This window comes from Corvus hawaiiensis, chromosome 3, assembly GCF_020740725.1.
Source record: "Corvus hawaiiensis isolate bCorHaw1 chromosome 3, bCorHaw1.pri.cur, whole genome shotgun sequence".
Classification (NCBI taxonomy): Eukaryota; Metazoa; Chordata; class Aves; order Passeriformes; family Corvidae; genus Corvus; species Corvus hawaiiensis.
In genome coordinates, this window is record NC_063215.1 from 55,702,491 (window position 1) to 55,726,183 (window position 23,693).

Sequence of the window (23,693 nt, forward strand, 5' to 3'; positions counted from 1 at the left end):
TTTGGCACACAAACTCTAAAACCTTGGAAGCTTTGATGAGCTCAGCTTAGCACCACTGTCATCCCAGATTCTTCCCACCTTGCCTCTTGAGTAAGTGAAAATAACCTGAACTAAGATGACATGATAGTAACTATACATGGGAAATAATCATCTTTTATTTCTGATGGAAGTGATTTAAAGATAAAAGAGGTCAATTGCAGCCTTGCGAGAATTTTTTAGTTCTCCCCTGAAATTGCCTGGTTTTCAGTTTTCCCCTGAAATTGAACTGTTCTGCAAGAACAACAAAACCAACGTGACACAGGGCACTGCTAAGGCAGACTCACCACAAGTAGAAGCAAGTCAATATGGGCCTGACTCGCCAAATCAGCTTCTTCTGAGAGCAGCCCAGAAATGCCTTACCTGGGCCAGGAGGCTCTTTTCAACATGTGCATGTTCAAAAGACACACAGGAATACGAGGCTATGTTGGTTTACAGCATATACCTGCTAAGTGTGAATAAAATTTGTCTCAAGTGTTTGTAACTGGAGAAATTACAGTAGTAGAGAAATACAAGCTTTTATAATTGAACTTCTTTTTTAATCCTTGTATTAGAAATAATCACTGAAGATACCAAAAAATGTTAAGCCTCAGGACTGCTAACTGACATTAGATCCAGCAGTATTGGCTTTGTTCCCCAGGTCCATATAGAAGTTAAACATACAAAATATAGTCATTGTGCCATTTTCGAGTAGGACAGCTCCTTAATTCTCAATACTTACTGTATGAAAATGCATGCTAAGCTAACATTGTGTTCATCACAAATCTTCCTCATGCAGACTGACTGTAAAATGAATAATCACTTTATTCTCCAGCTGCACATTGCTCTCACTACATCTTTATTTGTGTCCTTGGAAGGACTAAGATGAGCCCAGCAGGTACTGTCTCCATCTCCACTGTAATGCCAGGCAAACTGGACCTGGTGATTGTGTTACAAATCTGAATGTGAGAGGCTGAAGCCAGTTAGCACAGTGGACCTTCCTTGGGGATTTCTTGAACTTGTAGTTCCAGTGTATGGTGTTAGTTGTCTGTCAGCGATCACACCGTACTGTATTCTGGCTGTGTTTTATTGTTGATTTGGACTTCTACACACCTAAGTTGCCCACTTTTATTTCACTGGCAATGAACCAATGGACCATTTTTTAAAATGCCCCATGCAAATCATCTTTAACTATAGTACACTGCTCAGTTAACAGACCTCAGCCTCTTTTCTGTATAACACTGACAACCTGGAGCTGACACAGTGACTCATATAGATACTGAATCTGCATTACCGAAAACTCTGAAGAGGCTGATTTCAATGATGGATACATGCCTGCAAGACATGACATAGATTAGTGGTGCACAAAATATCTGTATCAATTATCAGTTCTTAAAAACTGTTTACATTCCACTTCAGGAAATGCATGTACTGAGATGTTGCGGCTAATCAGAAGAGACGGACCAATTCATGTTCAAACTGAGTTGTTACTTGTTTTCAGGACCAACGTTTCCCTTGGCCTGCACCATGCCTTAGCATGCCGGCTCAACATCAATCACCCTTAGAAAAGGCAGCTTACAGCCAGCACAATACCAACAACTCATTTACAGGAAAGGAAACAACCATGAAGGAGCAAATTACTCCTCTGAGAAAAATAGCAAAGATTCATTTATAAAATTAAAATACCAAATGCTGTAATATGGGTGATGAATTTGCAAATTAGGTAGAAGGTGATGATGGAAGACAAGGGAGAAAAAAAGCTGTCAGAGGTTTGAATCTTAGGTAATTTGGTGCTTTATGCTGCCTATATGAAGCTGCCAACAAACTCTGTGGAAATGAAGAGATAATACAACAACACACAATCAGGGGATGGAGAATAGGGGGGTATTTTCCATTTTAATTGGCTTGAGAAAGAAAACCTGAAAGAGAAACTAAAACGTCATATTTAAAGTTGCCTTTAATTACTGCTATCTGCCATGGCAATAAGAGCAAGTAAAAAGGAAACACTATTCCCACCATTATGTGGGAACTTGTCTCCAATGGCAGCCACCTGATACATCTTCTAAATATTAAGAAAACCAAAGCTTAGGTACATTAGCAACCACAAGAAACAACAATAAGTAAAAACATACTAAAGACCACTAATAACCACATCCAGATTTACCAGTAAAACCTACAGATCCAAGTTTTATTTCAACTAGGGTGTGTGAAAATTCTCCCTGGAGAATTTCAGAAGAATATCAACCCCTCCCTGAAAAATTTTACGCCATTCTAGCATGTAGAATACTGACTTATTTAGCACTCTTTTATGTATTGTATACAAAAAGCTCTAGAAAACTTTCTTTCCTGAATACTTAGCATATTTCTGCAGTTTATCAGTTTTGCAACCAAATTTTATTCCTATTCTCTACATAGCAAATTTAACTTTGTAACTGTATTAGAGCAGAGATACAAGTTCTATAGCTCTAAATGTTTAATTATACGTTAAATATCATCACTCTGGAACTAGAGGAGGACACACCTGTAAAAATTTCAACATTAAAAAGTGAGGGTAAAAATTACTCATCAACTCAAATTCATAATATTTACATGAAAATAAAGAATTTAGAAAAGAAATTAAGATCTGCTATAGGGCCCCTTTGTACACCATGAAAAATCACTACATTTAAAATTACAGTAATTTAACTGTTAAAACTGAAGCAGTCAAATGAAACCACATTTTAGAGTAAACACAAACTGTGCCATTTTCTTTAATTAACTAATCTGATTTGAAACTACATGAACGATACCTATGAAAAATCAGAGGTCCAGTTTCTGTGATTGATAAATTTTCCTGGATCATTTTTCAGATACAGATTTAGCTTCATCTAACACTTTCAGAGAAGTGTTATAAAAAAAGTAATTTCAGCTTGGAGTTTCTACCCAAATGAGTACCATTTGCAGCGGCACGCCTCCTCTGTGTGATCTTTGGAGGCATCAAGTATCTATCCCTATTCTCACTCTGGAATTAATTGACTTTACCAAACAATACTGGAATTACTACAGTTCACAGTGTATATGGCTTGAAATTGATCTGGTTTTGGTTTTACATTTTTACAAAAACTGCACTTGATTTTTTTTTCCAATTTAAAAAAATATTAATTACTTTGGGTTTTGTTTTGTTTTGCAAATAAACACATTAAACCTGTTGATTACATTTAAGGAAGCAGATCCTACTATCACTTTGACATGTATTTTCTGAAAGCAAATATTCAATAATTGATATTTTTTGTCAAAAATAAAATCTCCCTAGAAATACTCCTGGCATTCACTCTTGTCACCATCAGTTCTCGAGAGGCAACTTAACTGGCCCTTAAAGGATGCCTCCAGAAAGATCTTTTGCCTTGTACTGATGTCCCAGTTCTAGGAAGTTGAAGCTCAAGAGACAACTTTCCATTGTCTTCCCCACCTTTACTCTCTGGTGCTGACTGTTCCAGCAGCTTGTGCTCTGGAGCCTTACCTGTGATTTATCCCTTCCTGATCAGCTGCAGATTTCTGAGACAAAAGCCCTACAAGTATTTTGCTTTTGCCATGGGTTCAGAAACTTCCTTTCCCAAACACAAAGGCTACAAACCTGCCTAAAGTAAATCCATGTCTCCAAACAGCACTGGAGCAAGCTTTTGTCCCAATCAGCCCTGAGAAAACAACCTCCCAGATCTTAAATGGAAATACAACCTTTTTTTCCCCAAAAATCAATAAGGACTGGTTTGCTCAGTGCAGCAAGTTAGAAGTCCCAGGTAGTTTTGACACAGCCCAGGTTAAGCAAACACAGGTCTCAGCATCAAAAGCAGTACCGTGCTGAGCCATAGGCTATAAAGTGTAGGAGCCTCCTGATCCCCAAACCACTCCCTTGCATCCCCCTCCTGCTCTGGCTATGCAACCCTGCCCACTACACCCAGCAGAGAAGCATCACACTCTTCAGCAAACTTAGGCTACTTATAAGCCCAGAATGGAAAGACTTGTTTTTTGCTGTGTGGTGTACTTAAGCTTTGCTTTGCAGAGCTTGCAATTTTTTAGTATGTAATTTATTTAATTTTTTACTGATACAGCACAAACCTGCTCAGAAAGGAAGCTAAATTGCATGGAGGGGATGAGGCTGCATTTGCAAAATGGCGCAATTAACTTGTTTTTCATGTGCTGTGCTTTGCTCCCATCCTGGCCCAAATTAAAGTATTCTCCCCTCAAACTTGTCAGAAAAGATTGTTGAAAAAGTACAAGAATTTGGAATATATTAGTTACCAAGACCACTTTCTGCAGAGTTTGGGTTGAAGGTCTTTCACAGCAGGGAAACTGCTCTTGAATTTCAGCCATACGCAGCACTCGCAGAACCGGTTTTAACTTTACAGTAGACTTTTGGACTATTCTGGATTTTAAAATGAAGACATTAGTTTTCCCAATTTAATTAACAATCTAACTAAGACGGATAAGAAAATTACTTAGCTTTGTTATGACTTCACTTCTGAGCAAAATTATAACCCTCTCTGTGATTATTAAGAATATCCATAAAAGAAACTAAGTTTATTGTCTCTGCTACTGATCCTGTCACCCCTTTTCCAGAATAAGACATACACTTGCTCAAAATAAAATTCTCTCTAACTTCAGAAGTGAAGACACCTGTATTTCATCACTCTTTGCCATTACAGATCTGACCACAACCAACAAGGTTCTGAAGCACCCACACTTTTCAGTACTATCTTATCACACAGAATACCCTTAACAAGGGGGAGAAGGGAGGAAGGAAAAAAGAAAGCGGTGAGGGGGAAGTGAGTTCCAGAAAAATTAAAGGTTTAAACTCTTACAGGGTTGGAAGGGATTTAAAAAAAAAAAGGGGGGGGGGGGGAACCTTTTTAATTTGGGGTGCAGTTCTTTAATCCAATGTGTTGAACCTAACCAATGATTCTGTAAAGCTACAGCCAAAGAAAGCTTATGTGTCTGATTTAACTGTTTTGTTGTGACAAAATACCCACTTAACACATTTTTCTGTTTCAAGGCGCTATGCCACATTTATCTAATGTATGTAAACAAATAATACATTAAAACACATGCCATGTTCCATTTCAGTAGGATTTCTGAAACAAGACAAACAAAACTGAAACTACTTGCATAGCGTTTTGAAAAATATTGGTTATGCTACACATTATACTTTGGACAAATAGTAGTAAATCAACACCCAGAAGTGAAATTCAGATTGAATTCAATGCTACCAAGATAAGTACATCTGATGTTCCAGCTCTTTTTGGAAAACCAGACAGCTGCTGCTAATTTCCATGTCATTGTCCAAATACATGCTGTTAAGTCCTCGTAATTAAGTCCAGGGACAAAGATGATGCTTTACTTTAAGGTTCATTTTTATCTTTATAAAAAACAAAAGTAAAAAACCTAGGCACATGCAAACATATGCTCACTCATATACGCACAAGTCCCATTGCATGTACCATTTTTATTTAAAAGAGAAATGTGCTAACCAAGCAAATTTTGGCTTTGTTCTGATTTCTCTGTCACACAATGAACAACTGGTCATCTGGCTATGACAGAAAACATTGGTTAGCAACCTGGAAATGCATTGCAAGCTGCTTGATATTTCAACCTGTATCAAAAAAGCATAACCATGTTTTGATAACTTATCACAACTTCCAGTACAGTACAAATAGTTTAATAATTCAGTTCATATAGGAAATAAATTTGGATCGATGTGCAGGGTTTGTCTCTCTCCCATGGAAAAACATATTGTTTCTCTGCATTTAAGATTTACATTAAAAAGCATTAGAAATATAGTAACAAGAACTTGTAATTCACTTGGTTTACCATTATGGAAAAAGGGAAGGGTTAGGTAAAGGGGTTTTCTTTGGTGGTGGTATTATTATTCACCATTAATAAGTATTGTTTTATTTATTTTTTAAAAAAACACGGTGGGCGTTATGTTTGTGTGTTCTTTACAAGTACAAGCATAGCATCAAGGGCAGCACATATTCACCCTATCAAAGAAGGCCAAATAGCATCCTGGAAGTAATTTCACAGCAGGACCTGTGGCAGTGCAGAGGGAAGACCAACACCAGCTTCCTCTACATCCCTTCCAAGGGCAGCAGCCCTTTCCAAGGAAAGCTGGAAAATGGACAGTGGCAGGGGGAAAAACAGCATTACAGCCCTCTTGCCTACAGCTCTGGGTATAGCAGGAGTGGGAAGCAGGGAACAGAATTAGGGAAATACCAACTTTCAATTCATCAGAGTTAAACATGGCGTTTCAGGGATATCAGTGGCTGATTTTCTTTCAACCACTAAACCTCTGAATGAAAGAACAAGTTGCAAGTGCAGACATACAACAAAACACTTATACTGAATACAAAAGTTAACACAAAAGAAAGAAGGGGGGGGTGGAAAGACAGATGGTGCAGGTTGTAACTCTTTCTTAACTCATTTATTGGAGGTTTGAAAGTTTACAGTAATCCCTTAAGCATGGTAGAAAAGAAGAGGGTGAGAAACAGGGCTTCAATCAAGTGAGAGAGTGTGGACCTGAGCATGTGTGCCTTTAAGATTTCACAAAGATAGAAGAAAAAAAAAAAAAAATCAGACTAAATGAAGATTATCTGTCTCCATTCCTGCCTAGAAGTCCACAGCAGATTTTCATTTTTGAACTTTTGGTTGTTGGGTTTGTTTGTTTATTGCTGGGAAGTTTTTTTTTCATTTTCAGATGAAATCTACTTGTGAAGTTAACCAGTCAACTGCAACACCTGAAGCTAATCAGGTACAACCAAATCAACTAATGATCAAACCTAGAAAAGGTACATGATATGAGCATAATGCACACCCAAAGGGCAGCCACATACACTAGATAAAAAGTGTTTTACTGCTGAAGCTTGACAGCTGGAAGATGCAGTATCATCACTCATTCCATTCTCCTTGTTTTCTATTCCTTGCAAAGTGCACTAGAAATGCCCTAGGCAAGCAGATCCTTTAGGTGTCTGCTGTTGAATCTGGCACAGCTGCTGTTTCTTCTTCCTTCCACAAAAAATCAGTGGCAGGATGATACCCCCAGAAACCCATACCTCTTGTTCTGTCTAGTACCTCAAGATGAATGCTACCAGAAATTCCCTAATATTTGATTTCTCTTTCAGTAGCTCAACAATGCACTAGGAGGACTGGAATTACAGGACTTGTGCTATTTAATTTTTTTAAAGGCTTATCACAGTTATTCACATTGAACAAATATGCTTTCCTTTCTTGTAAGTAATTTCATTCCATAAATAGCAGCAAACTGCAACTACTATTTCCAGGTGAGAGTTATTTTCTTCCAACAGACACCACCTACTGAATAATTCACAACCTGTGAGACACATTCATTGCCTGGAGAACATAGTAAAGAGAGCAAAATTGAAAATTATGGCAAAAGTGTAAGCCAAGCCAAAAAGTTGACTCTAGACTAAAAATCTACATTATGAAATTTCTAAAGGTAAGTCACACACAAGCAGCAAGCAGGCACACACAACCACCCCCGGTAAATATGCTGTTCACACCACAGCAGGTCAGTAAAGTGACACTGCAACAACCCCATTAACTCCCCTGCTCTGCATTAGCAGGGGTGCCCACACAATCTGTACCTTCCATGAGCATGGAAAACATGTCTTTGCTCTGCCTTGCAGTTGTCTAGCACTAGCAGCACTGTTGGGCTTCCGTTTGCTGTTGCTTGTTTGCGACTCAAGGTGAGATGCAGTAATCCTGGCACGGGCATCAGCAAAATCACAAAGGTTTCCAGTTACAGGACCCATTCCCGCAAATGAATAGTACATTCAAAGATCTCATGGATAACATACAAAAGGCTCCAGAAGACACTGAGACCACAATAAAACAAATCAAACCAAAAAACATCAGGAAAAAAACAGCTTAGGATGCACTTTTATGTAGTCAAGGTACTTCACAGAAGAAATCCACTCCAAAAAGTTTTATACCAATTCTTTAAATCTTCTAGGAGCTGCACATAAAGACATTTAAAGAAAATAGTGAAGGAGCTCCATAACTGACTAGGAAAAGGGGAAGAACTCTCTAAGAGGAAAATAACGTGTCTGTAAAGACAGCAATGCAACTATCCCTGGCTTGGAGCCCAGAGAACTATCTGCCTGACTGTGCCATCACTTTATCTCCCACTGGGCAATTACCAGTTCACAAACTTCCCATCACTATCTTAGCACCAGAAAATTGTTCTACTTCAGATGGTGTTTCAGAACTTCCAGGATAGGGGTATAATTTACTTCACTCTGGTAAGATGGGGCATGGAGGGTGGGGGTGACTTTAAAATGCTTTGTAATATCTTTTGGGCAAAGCAGAAAATTCAACAATACTTGTTTGTTTATTTCTTTAAATACACCGACCTTGTACATTTGATCAGAATTTGATTCTAGTGCAAATTAATTGATACACTGCCTCCTCATCTTTGAATTTTGATTATTTTCTCCTTCAGAGCAACTATCTCAGTTGTTTTTTCAATGTCACCTCAAACAAAGTCTAAACTTCAGAAAAGAAACACATACAGGGTAGAGAGAATTATAAAGATATGAGGTACTTATTTCTCTCTGAGGAGGTCATATCACCAGTCAACATGGGATTCCTATTACGTATTAGTCTGGATGAAGAACAGCTTTTGACTTTACTCCAAGCCTCGGGCTTGTTCATCATTTAGCATCAGAAAAAGAGAAAATATTTTAAATAAAACCATCAAAACAACCAATACATTATAGCATGGTGTGCACATACTCAAAAAATTCTTCCTGAGCATTTCATCTTGCACTTAATAACAAAAGTCAGAAAAGGACAAAAGAAAAGTTAAGTAGCTGCATAATTCTCAGTATTATTTTTTTTCCAACTGTATTGGTTTTGGCTGGGGTAGAGTTCATTTTTTTCATAGTAGCTGGCATGTGGCAATGCTTTAGATTTGTGCTGGAAACAGTGTTGATAACACAGGGATGTTTTTGTTACTGCTGGGCAATGCTTGCACAGAGCCAAGGGCTGTTCTGCTTCTCACACCACCCCTCCAGTGAGTAGGCTGAGGATGCACAGGTTGAGAGGGGGCATAGCCAGGACATCTGACTCCACAAGCACACCAGTGACCAAAGGGATACCCCACAACTTATGGCATCATACTCAGCATATCAAGAAGGGAGAGGAAAGAAAAAGGGGAGTCATTCAGACTGATGGCATTTGTCTTCCCAAGCCCTGTTACATGTGATGGAGCCCTGCTCTCCTGGAGACAGCTGAACACCTGCCTGCCCATGGGAAGTGGTGAATTAATTCCTTGTTTTGCTTTGCTTGCACTCATAGCTTTTGCTTTACCTATTAATCTGTCTTTATCTCAATTTACAAATTTTCTTGCTTTTGCCCTTCCAATTCTCTTCCCCATCCCACCAGGGAGGCAGAAGGAAGTGAGGAAGGGACTGTGTGAGGCTTCATTGCCAACTGGAGTTAAACCACAACACCAAAGAGGCACTGGGGGTTGGGGGTGGTCAGGCAAAATCCAGACGTCCGACAGCATACAATGCTTCATAGCAAAAATTACCTAACACAGTATCTTATCAGTGTTGAATTGATGAGTTCAGACTTTTAAACTGAAAACCCTGATACTTCAAGGCCCATGAATTTGGAGACTGATTGGTTTCCAATTTTGAAGTGCAGAGATTTTAGTGAACTTTTTGATAATGATTCAATACTGCACTATTATATTTTTTCTTTTATTCTCTTTCACTTAGGGGTAGACTGGAAACCCCTAGCAGAGCACAATTCATTACTCAATCTTTTCAGAAGCCATATAATGAAATGAAAGTATTATCAGTTTCTGCTTTCTTTTAACCATCTACTTCAAGCATATATCACTGATTTCTGCCATAATCCCCTTTCATTCATTTCACTTTTCATGTGAATAAAAGAGCCAAGTGGAAGAGTATATCATTGCAGCTCCTTCATAGTGTGATATTCACAATTTTTCTTAGAAAGGGATATGATCTTGCAGAAGCTGATAAAAATATTTCAAAATCTGAGCTTCTTATGTAACAAGTAATTATGCTTTTCAACTACAGACTAAAATCCTAAAAAAGAATAATCTCGACAAAAGGAACCATATCCAGAACTTCTTTATTTACACATGATGATTTAAGTCAATCTTGTATTTCTGAAAAAAATTAATCAGGCACTCCAAGATGGCTGATTAGCAATAGTGTGTTTTCCACTTCACTGCCTGACAGTGCTTGCAGTACGATAGGGAGGAGAATGCTACAGGCTTTTCATAATCTTGGTAATCAAGGTTAAAACAAAATTTGCATACCACCTTGCAGATGCGAGGAATGTTTCCTGGAAGAGTGCTGAGGTTAAAGTCACATATATCTCCCCAGAAATGAGGCACTGGCTAAAAGTATTATGTATTTATCTCAAAGTAAGCCCTCATGGGTTTACAACCAGTAGTGTTCCACTTAAGATTTTTAAGTAATTATCAAGGTAATACTAACCTCCAAATCTTTCACTGCCTTGGAAAACATCAAGCATCTACTAAATTTTCATCACTGCACCCTGAAGATAATCACTATTTTGCATGAACAGTGAAAAAAGGTCAAAATCTTCATCAGCCTCATTGGCACTGCATTATTTGATGGAAAGAGAATTGAGTCTTGTATGTAGAGCCATGCAATTCCTTACAATACTTCAGTACTCCAAGTATAATATTTCTACTCTCCTTTCAGTTCAGATCATACATATAGCACAGGAAACCCAGAGCACAGTAGAACAAAAGAAACCTACAAATTTTAATATAACAAAGAAAAGCAGTGGAAAAGACTATTGAAAATTTTAAACAAAGGAAAAGGGAGGCAGTAAGCTGCTAACATTTCTTTTTTCAGCACATAAACTCTTTAGCTTCAGAATTCTGTAAATTCAATTTTTTTTCAACTCAGGACTAAGAATAGAGTAACAGAAGCAATTGCTCAGATTCCACAGTTCCTTAGCCTATACAAAGTAGTTTCTTCTACACCCCTGCTGGAATGGAGTTTTAGGTGTTTTGTGGAGGCAGAGCCATCTCTGCTTGCAATGGTGAAGTACAGCTTGGATCAGTGACTTAGACACGGCTGACACATTTCACTTGATTAACAATAATTTCTGCTATTTTTAATTGTAAAAATTCTTTGATACTAATTTATCAGCTTAGCTCTTTTTTAATGCAGCAGACCCCAAAATAAATTAGGTCTCATCTATTTTGATAGGCTAACAAAGATCAAACCCATCAAGCTAGGAAAGCTATTACATACATCTCCTTAAGGCAATTTTAAAGTTCCTAAATAAAAAAAAAAAAATGTGGTGGGCAGGAGGAGACAACACAATAGGTGGGGGAGAGGCCAACAGCATATATCATCATTATTTATGTGCTTTCCCACTACTGTCATTCCCTTGTCCCTCAGGAAGCTCCTGTGCTCATAAATGAGCTAATTCTAGACAGAAAGAAAGCACGTTGTGGCTGGCCTGCAGAACATACCCTGCTGAAACAACGCCACAGACCTGAACTAACAGTCAAAGCCTGCTGGTCATTTCTAAGAAAAAATAAAGAATTTCCAAGAAGTCTCCAATACTTATGGTGTTATTGAAAACCTAGATGCTGGCACTTCAGCTGTGACGAGGCTTGTTTGGGCAATGCTCACTTTCACTCCCTGCACTATGATTTCCCAGTTTGAATACTGGAATGAGTCAGTATTTGTACAAGTCCTTTGAGGGCTGTGAGTGCTTTGTGATCTGCAGAACTAAATTATTAAAATGGTTCTGGTAATCACTCTATTGGAAATTATGCCTTTTTTTGTCCTCACCAAATCAATAAATATCTTGGAAGAAATGAGACAGAAATGTGACAGATTTGCTTGCATGTATTCATGTTTATCCTAGCAGTTAAAAAAGCTGCTGTTGTTTTTGTACTAGCAAGGCTTGGAAAAGCAATAAGAAAGTTCATTATTTAAAAAGTCTCCCTCTGAGTAACTCTTCAATTAACTGTATAAAGAAGAAGTTTTCTGATTAAGTGCTGCCTAGCAAGTAATAGTCAGGAGAACACTTAGGGGTTTAGAAAATTTCTGATGAGAAAGCAACATCATTCCTCTTTGGAGATATTTTCAAACATTAGAGATAGTGGTAAGCGGTGAGGCAGTTAAAAGTGCTTTCATTTGGTGAAAACTATAAAAGAAAGAAGGAAAACAAAGGAGACAAACAAATGTATAAGCCATTTCATTGTGCATTAATGAACTAGAAAAAAATAGTTTATTGACAATCACCTTAAATTCTTAAAAGCCACAAAGTATTCTCAAGGGAGTTATTCCTCAAAAGGAGTGATAAAGAATGATGCACCTATACAAGGAACAATTCAGTGATTTATACTACCTACAAACAAGAGCTATTCCAAGTTTAGGAAAAAAAAAATCTCTCAGTTTATTAACTACTATCTTAGATTTCTTTAATTATACAGCTAACCCATATTTTACTAACATATTTTAGGAAACAATTTTTATATCTCTGCTAGAATGAAACCAACCACCCCTCCAAAAATGTTCTAATTCATATTTTATTTCTGAGCACCCTTAGAAACTGGAAGAATTTAAAAGGCTTAATTTTAAATTTCAATTTAGAAAAGTCTAAAATATTATGTTACCCCAGAGGAAAAGAGCCAAGAGAAATGGGTGTAGGAATAGTAGTGGCAGACAAAGATAGCTTTTATTTCTACAGCCAGGCAAAAACTTACACAAAATATGACCAAACTGATTTAAACAACCACAGAATAAAAAATATAAATTACGTTTAGGAATCCAGAGAAAAAGTTAAGCACACATACTCTTGAGGGGTGGAAGGGGCTGGGCATCCACAACAGCTATTGCTGTCAGGCACATTCATGGGTCTAAAGCCTGCAGTGTGACCAACCTCCATTCACTTTTTTCCATCTGGTTTACCCACCAGACCAAAAAGGCCCATAATTCTTGAACTGCAAGTGGAGTCTCCTTTATATTAGTGAGGGTTTTGCAGAACTCTATCATATTTGTCTAAATTGGGTCTTTTCCCAAGCCAGATAACTTAGCGTATTTCAGCACTGCCTCTCACACATGGTTACAGACTGCTCTCCTCTGCCCCTGAACTCCTCCTCATGCTGAGATTTCCATCAGACAATTTTCACTGTCTTGCAACTCAACATCCAAGACTTACACAGAGAGCTGTAACAGTAACTGGTTGGCTGCTTATCAGTGTTGCTCAAAATTTTCAAATAAAGCGCTTTCTGCATTACATTATTTTTTCCTACCTAGTCAAAAAAGTTACACTAGCTCCAAGTTTATTTATAAAGTTTGTCTTTGGTATTATTATCAGTAATTTTCTGTGTTCCAAAATATTTTAAATAAAGGCCTATGAATACATCAGTCTTTTAGAATGTTGCTGATTTTTTTTTTTAATGATTTTTGTATTTTCTTGATGTTAGAGAGTATCTCAAGGTTAAAGTCCATATATAAAAAAGGACATTTGCCTTATAAATAGGAAGTTGGAGTTTGGGAGGGTGGGTTTCTTCTAAAGTTAGCCTATAACTCAGTTCTATGCAGTTCACGCAGGTGCTTTCCATTTCACTTGTGGCTTTCCTTCCTTAGCTATAATAAATGACTAAATCTCTTCTAACTCCCTGTCTTCCCAAACTTTTCTGTATACAGCTTGTTTACAGTCTCACATGTCTACGAGTTTGGAATAGTGATCTGATATCCAAAAAGGCAAAAATTCTCATATTTCACAAGAAATCTGTTTCCTACCTTATGTGGCATATGGCCCAACAGTACACACCATTACTTAATCTTCAGTCTACCATTCCCCGTTATACTTCTATTACAGTTTTGAGACCTTTCAAGATGATGAAGGAAAGTAATTTTCCAAGATCTTTGAGCAATTTAAACTTTTGCAAATCCTATAAATCATCGGTACTATAATAAAGAACAAATTAATTATCCAAATCAGGATTCACAATCCTGCAAGAGAATTATTTGACTTTCCAGAGTTTTCCTGCAGTATTTTTGAGCTAATAAAAGACCTTTTGCTCAGTGCAGTTCAGTATTTTTACTTTGCTAGCTATACTTCCAGGTGCAACATCACGCCTATGAAGTCAGTATCCCAGCCAGCATGTTTGCTAAACTGCAGAACACCATTACTGTATAGTGAATTTTTAAAGAACCATAAAGAAACAAAGTAATTAGTTTTTTACAAGTTTGAAATTTATGGTTCCAAGTCAAGAGTTTCTTTACCAGTTTCTGATATAAACATCAGGTTTGTAAAACCAAAAATGGAAAGCCCATGGTTCACATTGCAAAATGGACCTCATATGTGACTGAGCACAGACGTGATCCTGTGGAAGCAAAACAAATTTGCAAAACAGAGACTTTTGGGAGACTGCGTACAAAAAAACTAACAAACCACAAACAAACAAAATCAAAGTAAAAAGGAATGACATAGGTAGCAAGGGAAGTGGAAAAATGACTGTGGCAGAAGCAGAAAGGAAGAGACAGGCCTCAGCAGTGGGATAATCCCTACTGTGCAAAGGAGGAGAGAACTTGGGGAAATGAACAGAAGCATTAGACAAAACAACTTATCCAGACAGGAATAAACATCTCAACCAAAATAAATTAATTACAGTAATAACCAACAAAGAAAACAAAGTGACAAAACTCCTAGTCAGTTACAAAGTTTAAACAATAAAAATCACAAAATATTTTTCCTTTGAAGCAAACCTGAGTCAGGTCAAACGTGGCATATATCCAACAGGGTGACAAAAAAAAGATTCCAGAACCAGCAAGGACCAAAATGAAATCAACTTGATCCCAAGGGATTCTCTAATCAAGCCCTTTTCTTCAAGAGTTCATCCTCATGTTAAACAAGCAGAATAGAAGCTGCAGATGTCTTGCTAGCAGGAGACAGAAGACAGATCATTACAGGACTTCTGAAACTCTGCGAGTGCAAAATACGACAAGTGAAGAATTACAGGCCTCAGGCTTGGAGAAACCCCCAGGAATAGTCCTAACATGGAATTAACATTGGAATTCCTTGTCATATATAATGTAAACACTAGAAGCTTAAATCATTGCCAAAAAAAAAAAAAAAAGTACTAACAGGAATACAGAAAGGCACCACTTATGTTCTTAACTCAAAGTTCTTGAAACACATATATGCTCAAGGCTGGAAGTGTGTTCTGGGGGAGGTATGAGTTTGTCCTGTTCCTGAACTCTTCTACAAACTTCCACTCTATCTGCCAGCAGAGACAGGGTACAAAACTAGGTAAAAAGTTTTATCCAGTAAAGCTACTATAATAAACTGTACTGTGTTTGTCAGAAAATAAATATATAAATAATTGCCCAGCAGAATATAGTTAAAGAAAGTTAAGGAATTTGATTTTTTTTAAAAATATATTCCTGTGAGTAAAAGGAGGTGTTAAATCCATCCAAAAATGCATAAGACTAATTTCTTTTTTATACTAGAGTGACATGTAAAAACACTGTGCTAGTTTGAGCAGGAGGCAATGAAGCTTCAACAGAGCACAGCAGAGGACAGAAATGCTCTTTAGGAGCTAATTAGCCAAGGTGCAGCACTGTTACTACAACTAACTTGGCCAGGCTGCTAACTTCCAAGTCACCACATGAGACTTCCTTAGAGTGAACCTGTGCTATTCAGCCCCTGATAATCTCTACTCTCCTCCTTCACTTAAAAGTGAAGGAAAGGGCAGTGAAGTTGACCTGATTGTAACAAAGTACATGCAAACAATTGTGCTCAGCAGTGATCTTTAGCAGTGACCTTGCTTGTACAGGCAGGGATCCAATTCCCAGATTAGTAAAGAACCACTTCTATCTTGTTATAGAAACCAGTGCTTATTTTCCTCAGTACTAGCTAAACTCACTGACCAACAGGTAGATAAAAGTGCCAAAATCACAAGGTACAACTGTACAGCATGGAACTCTAACAAGAAAAATGAAAAAAATATTTCCATTCCAAAGCATAACTCAACTCAAAACTAAGGAACAAACTAGAAACAAACAAACAAACAAAAATCTACCAAGAGCAATGTTGAACCTGAACCTTGAGAGTTGAAAGAACCAAAACCACAAAAATAACAACCCTGTTCGTGCAAACAAGCAGTTGTGCACAGATAACATGCAGATTTCCCCTCCTGTTCATAAAAGCAATTGTGCAAGTTGGACACAAATCACAGCAGGTTGCATTAACAGTCCTCCAGTTCTACTCCAGGCTTATTTTTAATTTAAAAATAAACTGGGTTACACATGATTTCAATATTCTGTTGGACGACCAAGCAAAGGAAAGAATGAATTTAAGCAGAGTCTGTGGAGAGATAATGTGGAGGCTGTAACGTAAGTGAAAAATGGCCGTGTTGCTAAGATAAGGCTCCAACCACCAATCTCATTGTCAAGCCTGGCCATCTGTGAGCAGAAAACTGATTTACTGCATATAATGCTGCTATACTTGATCACTACTGTACTGTTATAAAAGGCTCCCGAGGTTTGTTTAAGGACACCAAATGGTACTTTCTAGCAACATAAAAAGGGTTAATAAAACACCTCTTCAAAAGCCAAGTTTTCTGGAACCAGGCTTCAGACCTTTAAATCAAATTTTACCCAGTTTCAATGCCACTGAAATTTCTTTATCAATAAAATTTCTTTATAGACGAAATTTCTTTATAAATAAAATCATTAAAACCACGGAAACAAAACCCCCAAAAAATCCCATAAAATGATAGTAAGTTACATAATTTTCACTGTATAAGTAAGGCTGCTTGCACTGAAGCTTATTCATGGATGTTATTTTGATGGTGGGCAATTGCAACAAACTTTAGATAAAGGCACTTTTAAGAAGCAATCCTACAGTACCACTATTCAACAAAACCATTAATAAAGCAGCCACTTTCTGTCATTTAATAACTACTCTGGAGATCCAAACTCTTTGCAAGAGCACTGATGAAGAATATTTAGATAGGGGCCTGTAAGCACATTGTGGTGTAACACCTCATGGTGTAACAACTCAGATGAGCACATGTAATCCAACTCTTCCCACACCTACACGCCAGAACAAAAATGCCCATGTATGAGATTTATCCTTCACATCAAATACCCACTGAGTAAAACAGCTGCAGGTACTTTCTTAGGTTAATCAAACAAATCAAATAACAGCATCTAGTAATAACAAAACAAATTTTCCCTCCAAACAACAGGCCTACACTGCGGGTGGTTTTGTCCCATAGCAAACAAACAGGGAAAAAAACACATCCTGAACAGCTGCTCATTAGGTGAGCACCATTCTGCCTGCACAGCAAATGAAGCAAATGTCATGTGGAAAAAACCATAGTTTACAGTCATGTAATTAGACATGGTAACACAGGCATATACAAAAGAGGAGGGACGACAAGTACAAATTACAGTTGCACAGGCAATTTATTTCTGGGAGTTTATAATTTTTGATGCTCCTGGACTTCAACCTTACCATTTCTTTTAACAAGGCTTTTTTCCAGCTATTTTTTTTTCCTATTATACAGTAATAGATAACTATGAACATTCACCCGCTATAAAAAATATCCATTCCCACATAATTATTTATACTGAATGGAACACTTCACTTCAGGACATTGGGAGAATACTCCATCAGAACAGACTAAAACAACACAAAGTGAATAGGACCTTGCAGTAAATATTATAAAGTGGCGTGAATTTATGGCAAGTTTACCTGATACTCATTCGGCCAGAAAGTGCTGACAGCCAACTCTGCTCGAAGCCAGTCTTTGCCGGTGGAGCCAGTGACATTCCAGATGGGGTTAGCCAGTGGTCCTTTGTTCACCCTAACGAGGATATTCAAAGTGCCTGGGTTTCCTCCATTCTTGCTGTACAGAAGGTAGCTGAAATCGATGCAGTGAGTATCGTTTTCTTTCATTGTTGGAAGCTGAAGTCGAGTCTTTTCTCCGGGGTCATGGTCTGAGGAAATCACTATCATATATGATCCTAAGGGAGGGGAGAGGGGGAAAGAGGGAAAATAAAGGCGGTAGTAAGGAAAAAGATAAATACTAAGAAACTGATTATTCACTGTGAAAAATGATGAAATGCATAGGTTTTCTTATCCCAGAAACATCAAAATGAAATCCAGCAAGCTATAAAATGGCTTAAAACATGACTGAAGCAGTATGTACAGAAGATATCACATACCTCTGAGTACCTATCTAGATGCCTCCACCTACAAACTTTTCTCTCATTTTAGGATCAGATAATTGGAAATAGTATCACAGATAGACAGGGGAAAAAATAACAAGAGAAGAAAAGCATAATCATTATTCTGAGGTCACTGAGGCCAAAATTCTCTCACCTTGCTCTGCAGATTTTCTGAAAATAAAACGAAAAATAAGGTTCACATTCCTCAATGCAGCTTTATCACACCTTTTTCTACCCCCCAAAAAAGAGGCAGACTCGAATCTGAGATATATTAGCAGTGGAAATAGCTGACTTAGGACACCAAGCTGAACTTGTTTGGAAAAGTTTTGTTTGCTCCTCCATTTTCCAACGGATTTAAGGGGATAACAGAAGTTTCTATAGCTAGAAGAGTGTCCACCTTGTAAATGTGTGTTACAAATATACACAAAGTAAAACAGGCTGTGCCTGTCTAGCTACAAAGGCAGAAAGAGGAAATCATACGTTTCAGCGGGTTATACAGGCAATAATGATGAATCAGTCTGTCCTGCTGTCCTTCAGAATGGATGGTAAAGACAGGCTGCCATCTAACCTAGCCCAGAGCTGATCCATTTCTTCAAGAGGGACAGCTCCATACCAGGCACTACCTGGTTAATGAACCTCAGAGAAAAAAACTTGCTAGATAGGGCATGCCAGGCCAAACTTTCCAACCAAGTGAGAAAATCCAATTCAACATATGATCTAAATCATTGCTACAGGAAAATTTCTTAACCAAAATTTACCTTCATATCTGCTTAATGATTCCAGAACCTTCCTGTTGATGGATTTTCCTTTTATTTTCAGTCCTAAAGGGCATCACAATAAAGAGCCTTTCCTCATGAGGAAAGTTCAGGTTAAATCCATCAAAAATAGAGAAAAAATTTAACCTAAAGTTAAAAAAGTAATGGATATGTGAGCATTTGCCCAAATGAGTAGTCTTGCAGAAGTCCTGGGAGTATGTGCATGAATACTGGTAAAAAATCTTCTCTGAAGTATAGTCATATAAATTATTACCATTTTGTACGTCAAATGTTATCCTTTGAGTTTTAGACAACAAGGAACTATTGTGTTCTAGTATGTCCTAAACAGTTGTATTAGGCATTCTGAAAATTGTTCACAAGCTGTTGCTCAGGAAAAGATGAAAATTTATGTACATGGAATTAAATCATCTGTGTGAGAGGCTAATTTAGCATCTTTACTAGCCTGTAAAGCAAGTCTGTGCTAAAAAATTTAGGAAAAAAAATGAGAAAGAAATATTTTAGAAGGAAAGCTGCTCTTATTAAAGCACAGTGCATTGAAATCTATATTTTTAGTAGTCATCTTAAAGAAGGGGTTTAAAGAAAATGACTATAATGTAACATAAGCAAGTAGTTCATATTAAGAATTATATACAGAATCCATTATTTTATTTATTTTTTGTTAGAGAATTTGGTAAAATAGCAACTCCTGGTTATTTCTTCATCATTAATACCCATTTATAAAGACACAAAAGAATCATATTATATTATTTAGATTTACTGTTACTTTAAATCTTTAAAGATTATGGTCTAGAATCAGTTGATGATTGCCTGAGAAAGTGTTTGTAAACCACATCCACTGGTGTGTAATTTTTATGCCCCCTGCCTCTAGAATAAACTTAGTAATATGCTAGTTTGTAATCTCTATTTTAGTAATATATATGTTCTTACAAGCACCTGATCATCAGACTAGAGAATAAGATTTTCAAAAGTTTTGTTACTAAATACTATGAATGTGGCAGGGGGAGGCTGTACATCAGTAATCTGGGGTTTTTTCCTTCTACATAAGAGTTAGAAAACTGAAAAGGGTCGGTGAAAAATGACAGACTGCTTCCCACACTGTTAGCACTGATTATCCATGGACATCTAAATTGCCTCTTTGCCTTTCTTACTTGTGTTTTGCAAATATTTTAAAGCAATACACAAAAAGCAACTCAAGTCTTTCCTACCAAAAAAAAACCACCCCAAAAAAAAAAAAAAAAACACTAAAAAATCCCCATTTACTTCTAATATTTCTAAAGCTAAGATACAGAAGAAGATAAACCCGCCAACATTTTCTGAAGTCAGTCTGGGGGGGAAAGGAAGAAACAGAATATAACCTTTGCAGAATCAACCTTTGCAGATTTTTAAAATGTTTCTCCCAACTTCTCTTAAAACCACTGGAAGGAAAAGAAAATCAAATTTAAATTATAACAAATAAACTAGAAGTATTTAAAGATCTTGTTTCTAAAGTAGGGGAATCTGCTATAGCCTTTGGAAGCTTCAACATACATTTTTTAGCATATCAACATATTTTATAGTACTCCACTTTCTCAGTCTCATTTTTCATCATTTAAAAATACTTAGCAATGAATTTGCATACATCTATCTACATGTTAGTCCTACAGCACTTCATGAAATGCTCCAGACAGCACTCATAGACCATTTATCACAAAGCCAAGGCATCTGTTCAGCATCTTAAAAACTACTTCCCTTCTCCTCCTTTTTTTAAACTTAAGCAGCTGTATTATGCAACTGTACAGAATTCTGCTCCTTTCTCAGTCATCTACCTACTCCAAGAAAATCAGAAGCCAATGCCAGAGCAAACTATACAGCAAAATGATATCTTTGGAAAACATACAAAATACTTTCTTACACCTTTCATAAGAAAGTCATTCTTTACTTGTAAAGAAATACAATATGTTTGAAAGAGTTAGTAGTTTTGCCTCATTTATATATGCTTGCAATACCATAATATTAATTATTAATAATTATATTATTGTAAAATCTTCATGATATCTTACGATATTACTGGACTTGGCAGAAATGCAAAGTATAAACAATGGAACTGCTCACAATCTCATTAATTCCTGAGATTAACTAATTGTTTGAGATTTTCAGTGAGAGATTAGAGCAAATGTTACAGCTCACTATTCACAGTGGTGCTACAGGCTGGAGCAGGGACATAGGGTGAGAAGGAAGGAGCAGCAGACACCAAGTGCAATGGATTGACTGCAGCCCCCAGTTCCAATCCCCCTGTGCCTGGGGTTAGTTTTCCCCCAAGGTGAATCTGTTTTTGTCTGTGACAGTAACTGATGATTTACAAAATAAGTGATCTCCCTGTCGTTTTCTCAACCCATGAGCTTGCCCACCCTATTTTCCCCCTTGTGCTGCTGAGGAAAGGACCAAAAAAGGGCAGGGTGAGGGGCTAGCCAAGGTCAACACACCACAAATGCCAGAAAGGTAAAGAGCAGCAGTTAGTGTTAGTACTAAGTGCGTTATTAAATCCCAGTAGAGCCAGGCTCTGTGATTTTTTTTCCCCCGTTGTTACTGGCCTAGCAAGGTCAGGCACAAGCAGATGTAAAATGCTATATACACCTATTTCCCTTGAAAACAAGGAAGAAAAAACACTACTCTGTGTTCTGTTTCCACTAAGGTTTTACAAGAAGAAAGTCAGTTGCAAGTGAGTTACTCCATTAAATACCAAAACGGTTAAAAAAGAAAAATTCAAGAAAATTTTAAAAAATAAACAAAACCAAACCAACATATTTGGGGCAATGGAGAAAGAAAAACTTAACATGAAAGAGCAGAAGTTCATTGTTTCTTCTTACAAGACAGAAAGGGTGAATTTCAACTTTGGATGATGCTGCAAAAAAATGTAAGAAGTATCCAAAGTCATCATTTATGCCTGGACAAATACCCATCGTTCTTAAATATTCCTTTCACTCCCTATTATTTCACCATGCTCTAGTATGTCGTCTTTAGTTCCTCTGGCAGTTAGAGCCATTACAAAAGGCACACAACTCATCAGTAACATTTTTCTTGAAATTTTTTCTTGTAGTTTGACAGTGATTTTGTTTCATTGTTCTTTCAGTAATTCCCAGAAGAATCTTCTTCATTCTTGCAAATGTACAATCTTTAAGAGTTATGTGTTCTCTTTCTCCCAAGAAGCTCAAGTGTTAATTTTTCCTACTTGAATGTAGTTTAGATTTCTCCAAATCAAACTCAATCCTCTCATTTAGCTTTTCTTCTCTGAAGTGCCTTCTATCTATTTGCCAGTTAATAGCTTCTAATGTTAATCCTGATGTAAAAGGTCAATCCAATTCTCTCCTACACAAAATGGAAACAACAGACTATGAAACAGCTAAATGGCACTGCCTCCTAAGCTTTGATCCAGTTCATGCAAACAGTTCAGCTTTAGGATCAGTCTTTCAGGAAGATTTTGATGCCTATTCATCATTAAATTCATGAACTTGCTAAAGGGCATCTACACGGCTATGGAATAAGAGCTACTAGACTTTCCCTGAGCCATGTTATTAAACACAGCTGTATATACCTCATAGATTTCACTGTCTTTTATTTATTTTGATAAGCACTAAACTTGATGTCCTAGTTCAGTGGCAAGGACAGATCATTTCAGAATAAATGAATTCTTTAACTAATTGATTGTGAAAAGTCTTAGTTTTTATCCCCTACTGAAAACCAAGCTCTCTTATCATCCAGCAGTTAACTGAAGGTAAGAAATCATGCTAAGATTAAAAAAAAAATCCTTAAATAAAATAAAATTTGCCTGCTGTAAGGTACCAATGTGACAGAGCAGTTTCCCAATCAAATTATTTTCTCTCACTTCCTTGCTTCCTGAAAAACGGGTTTGTATTTGAAGTGTGAAACTTGTAATTTTCAGCAGGCTGGTCTTCAGCTCCTGCAAATCCACTTTCCTCCAAACAAGAACTAACCATCAAACCATCTCCATTTTAGGGACATACTGTGGTAATTTCTCTGCCTGTGAATCTGCTCCTTCAGTTACTAGGACTTTCAGCTTCAGGTGAGAAAAAAATAGTTCAGAACATTACAAATTTCATATGCAACTAGATTTAAAGGTACAGAAGTAGATTCAATTTTGTGGTTTGCTGGTGGGGGAGAAAAAACCTGACTATATACATCCCCTTTTGGTAGAGCATAATGTGAAGATGCTTAAATAGATTCACAGAAAAAGATCAGCTGAAAAGAAGTCTTCCCCATAAAATTAGAAGAAGGGGTTTTCTTCACTTCATGGCAATGTCAACTACATGAAATGGAGGGTCCAGGCACTTACGTGCCTTATCCTAAAGCTCGAGACTACGTGACCTTTTTGTCTTTTGATAATGACTGTGTAACATAGTCCCTGATTATGTTTTACGCAACATTTATGAGAGACTGCAGGCAATGAACAGGCACTAAAACAGAGAAATAGGCTTGCAACTGGAAGCAGGCTGCGAAGAGAAGTTCAAAACCATCTATATTAATTCACAGAATTATTTCACACCCAATAGTATTTATGCCTATTTTGTTCTTTGGAGAGTGTCTCCCCTGTGACAATTTGAGAAAGTCCTCTACTTGTATTTCTTTTTTGTAATTT

The 23,693-nt window shown here is 37.2% G+C and overlaps 1 protein-coding gene across 18 annotated transcripts in view; it reads right to left on the reverse strand.

The window, feature by feature from the left end:
- Window positions 1-23,693, reverse strand: part of PTPRK (protein tyrosine phosphatase receptor type K) — a 392,047-nt gene that overhangs the window by 244,482 nt on the left and 123,872 nt on the right. For all 18 annotated transcript variants that reach the window (XM_048296431.1, XM_048296435.1, XM_048296424.1 and 15 more), the window contains exon 3: window positions 17,809-18,080. In XM_048296431.1, coding sequence (XP_048152388.1) covers window positions 17,809-18,080 — 272 coding nt within the window. The remainder of the gene's footprint in view (window positions 1-17,808; window positions 18,081-23,693) is intronic.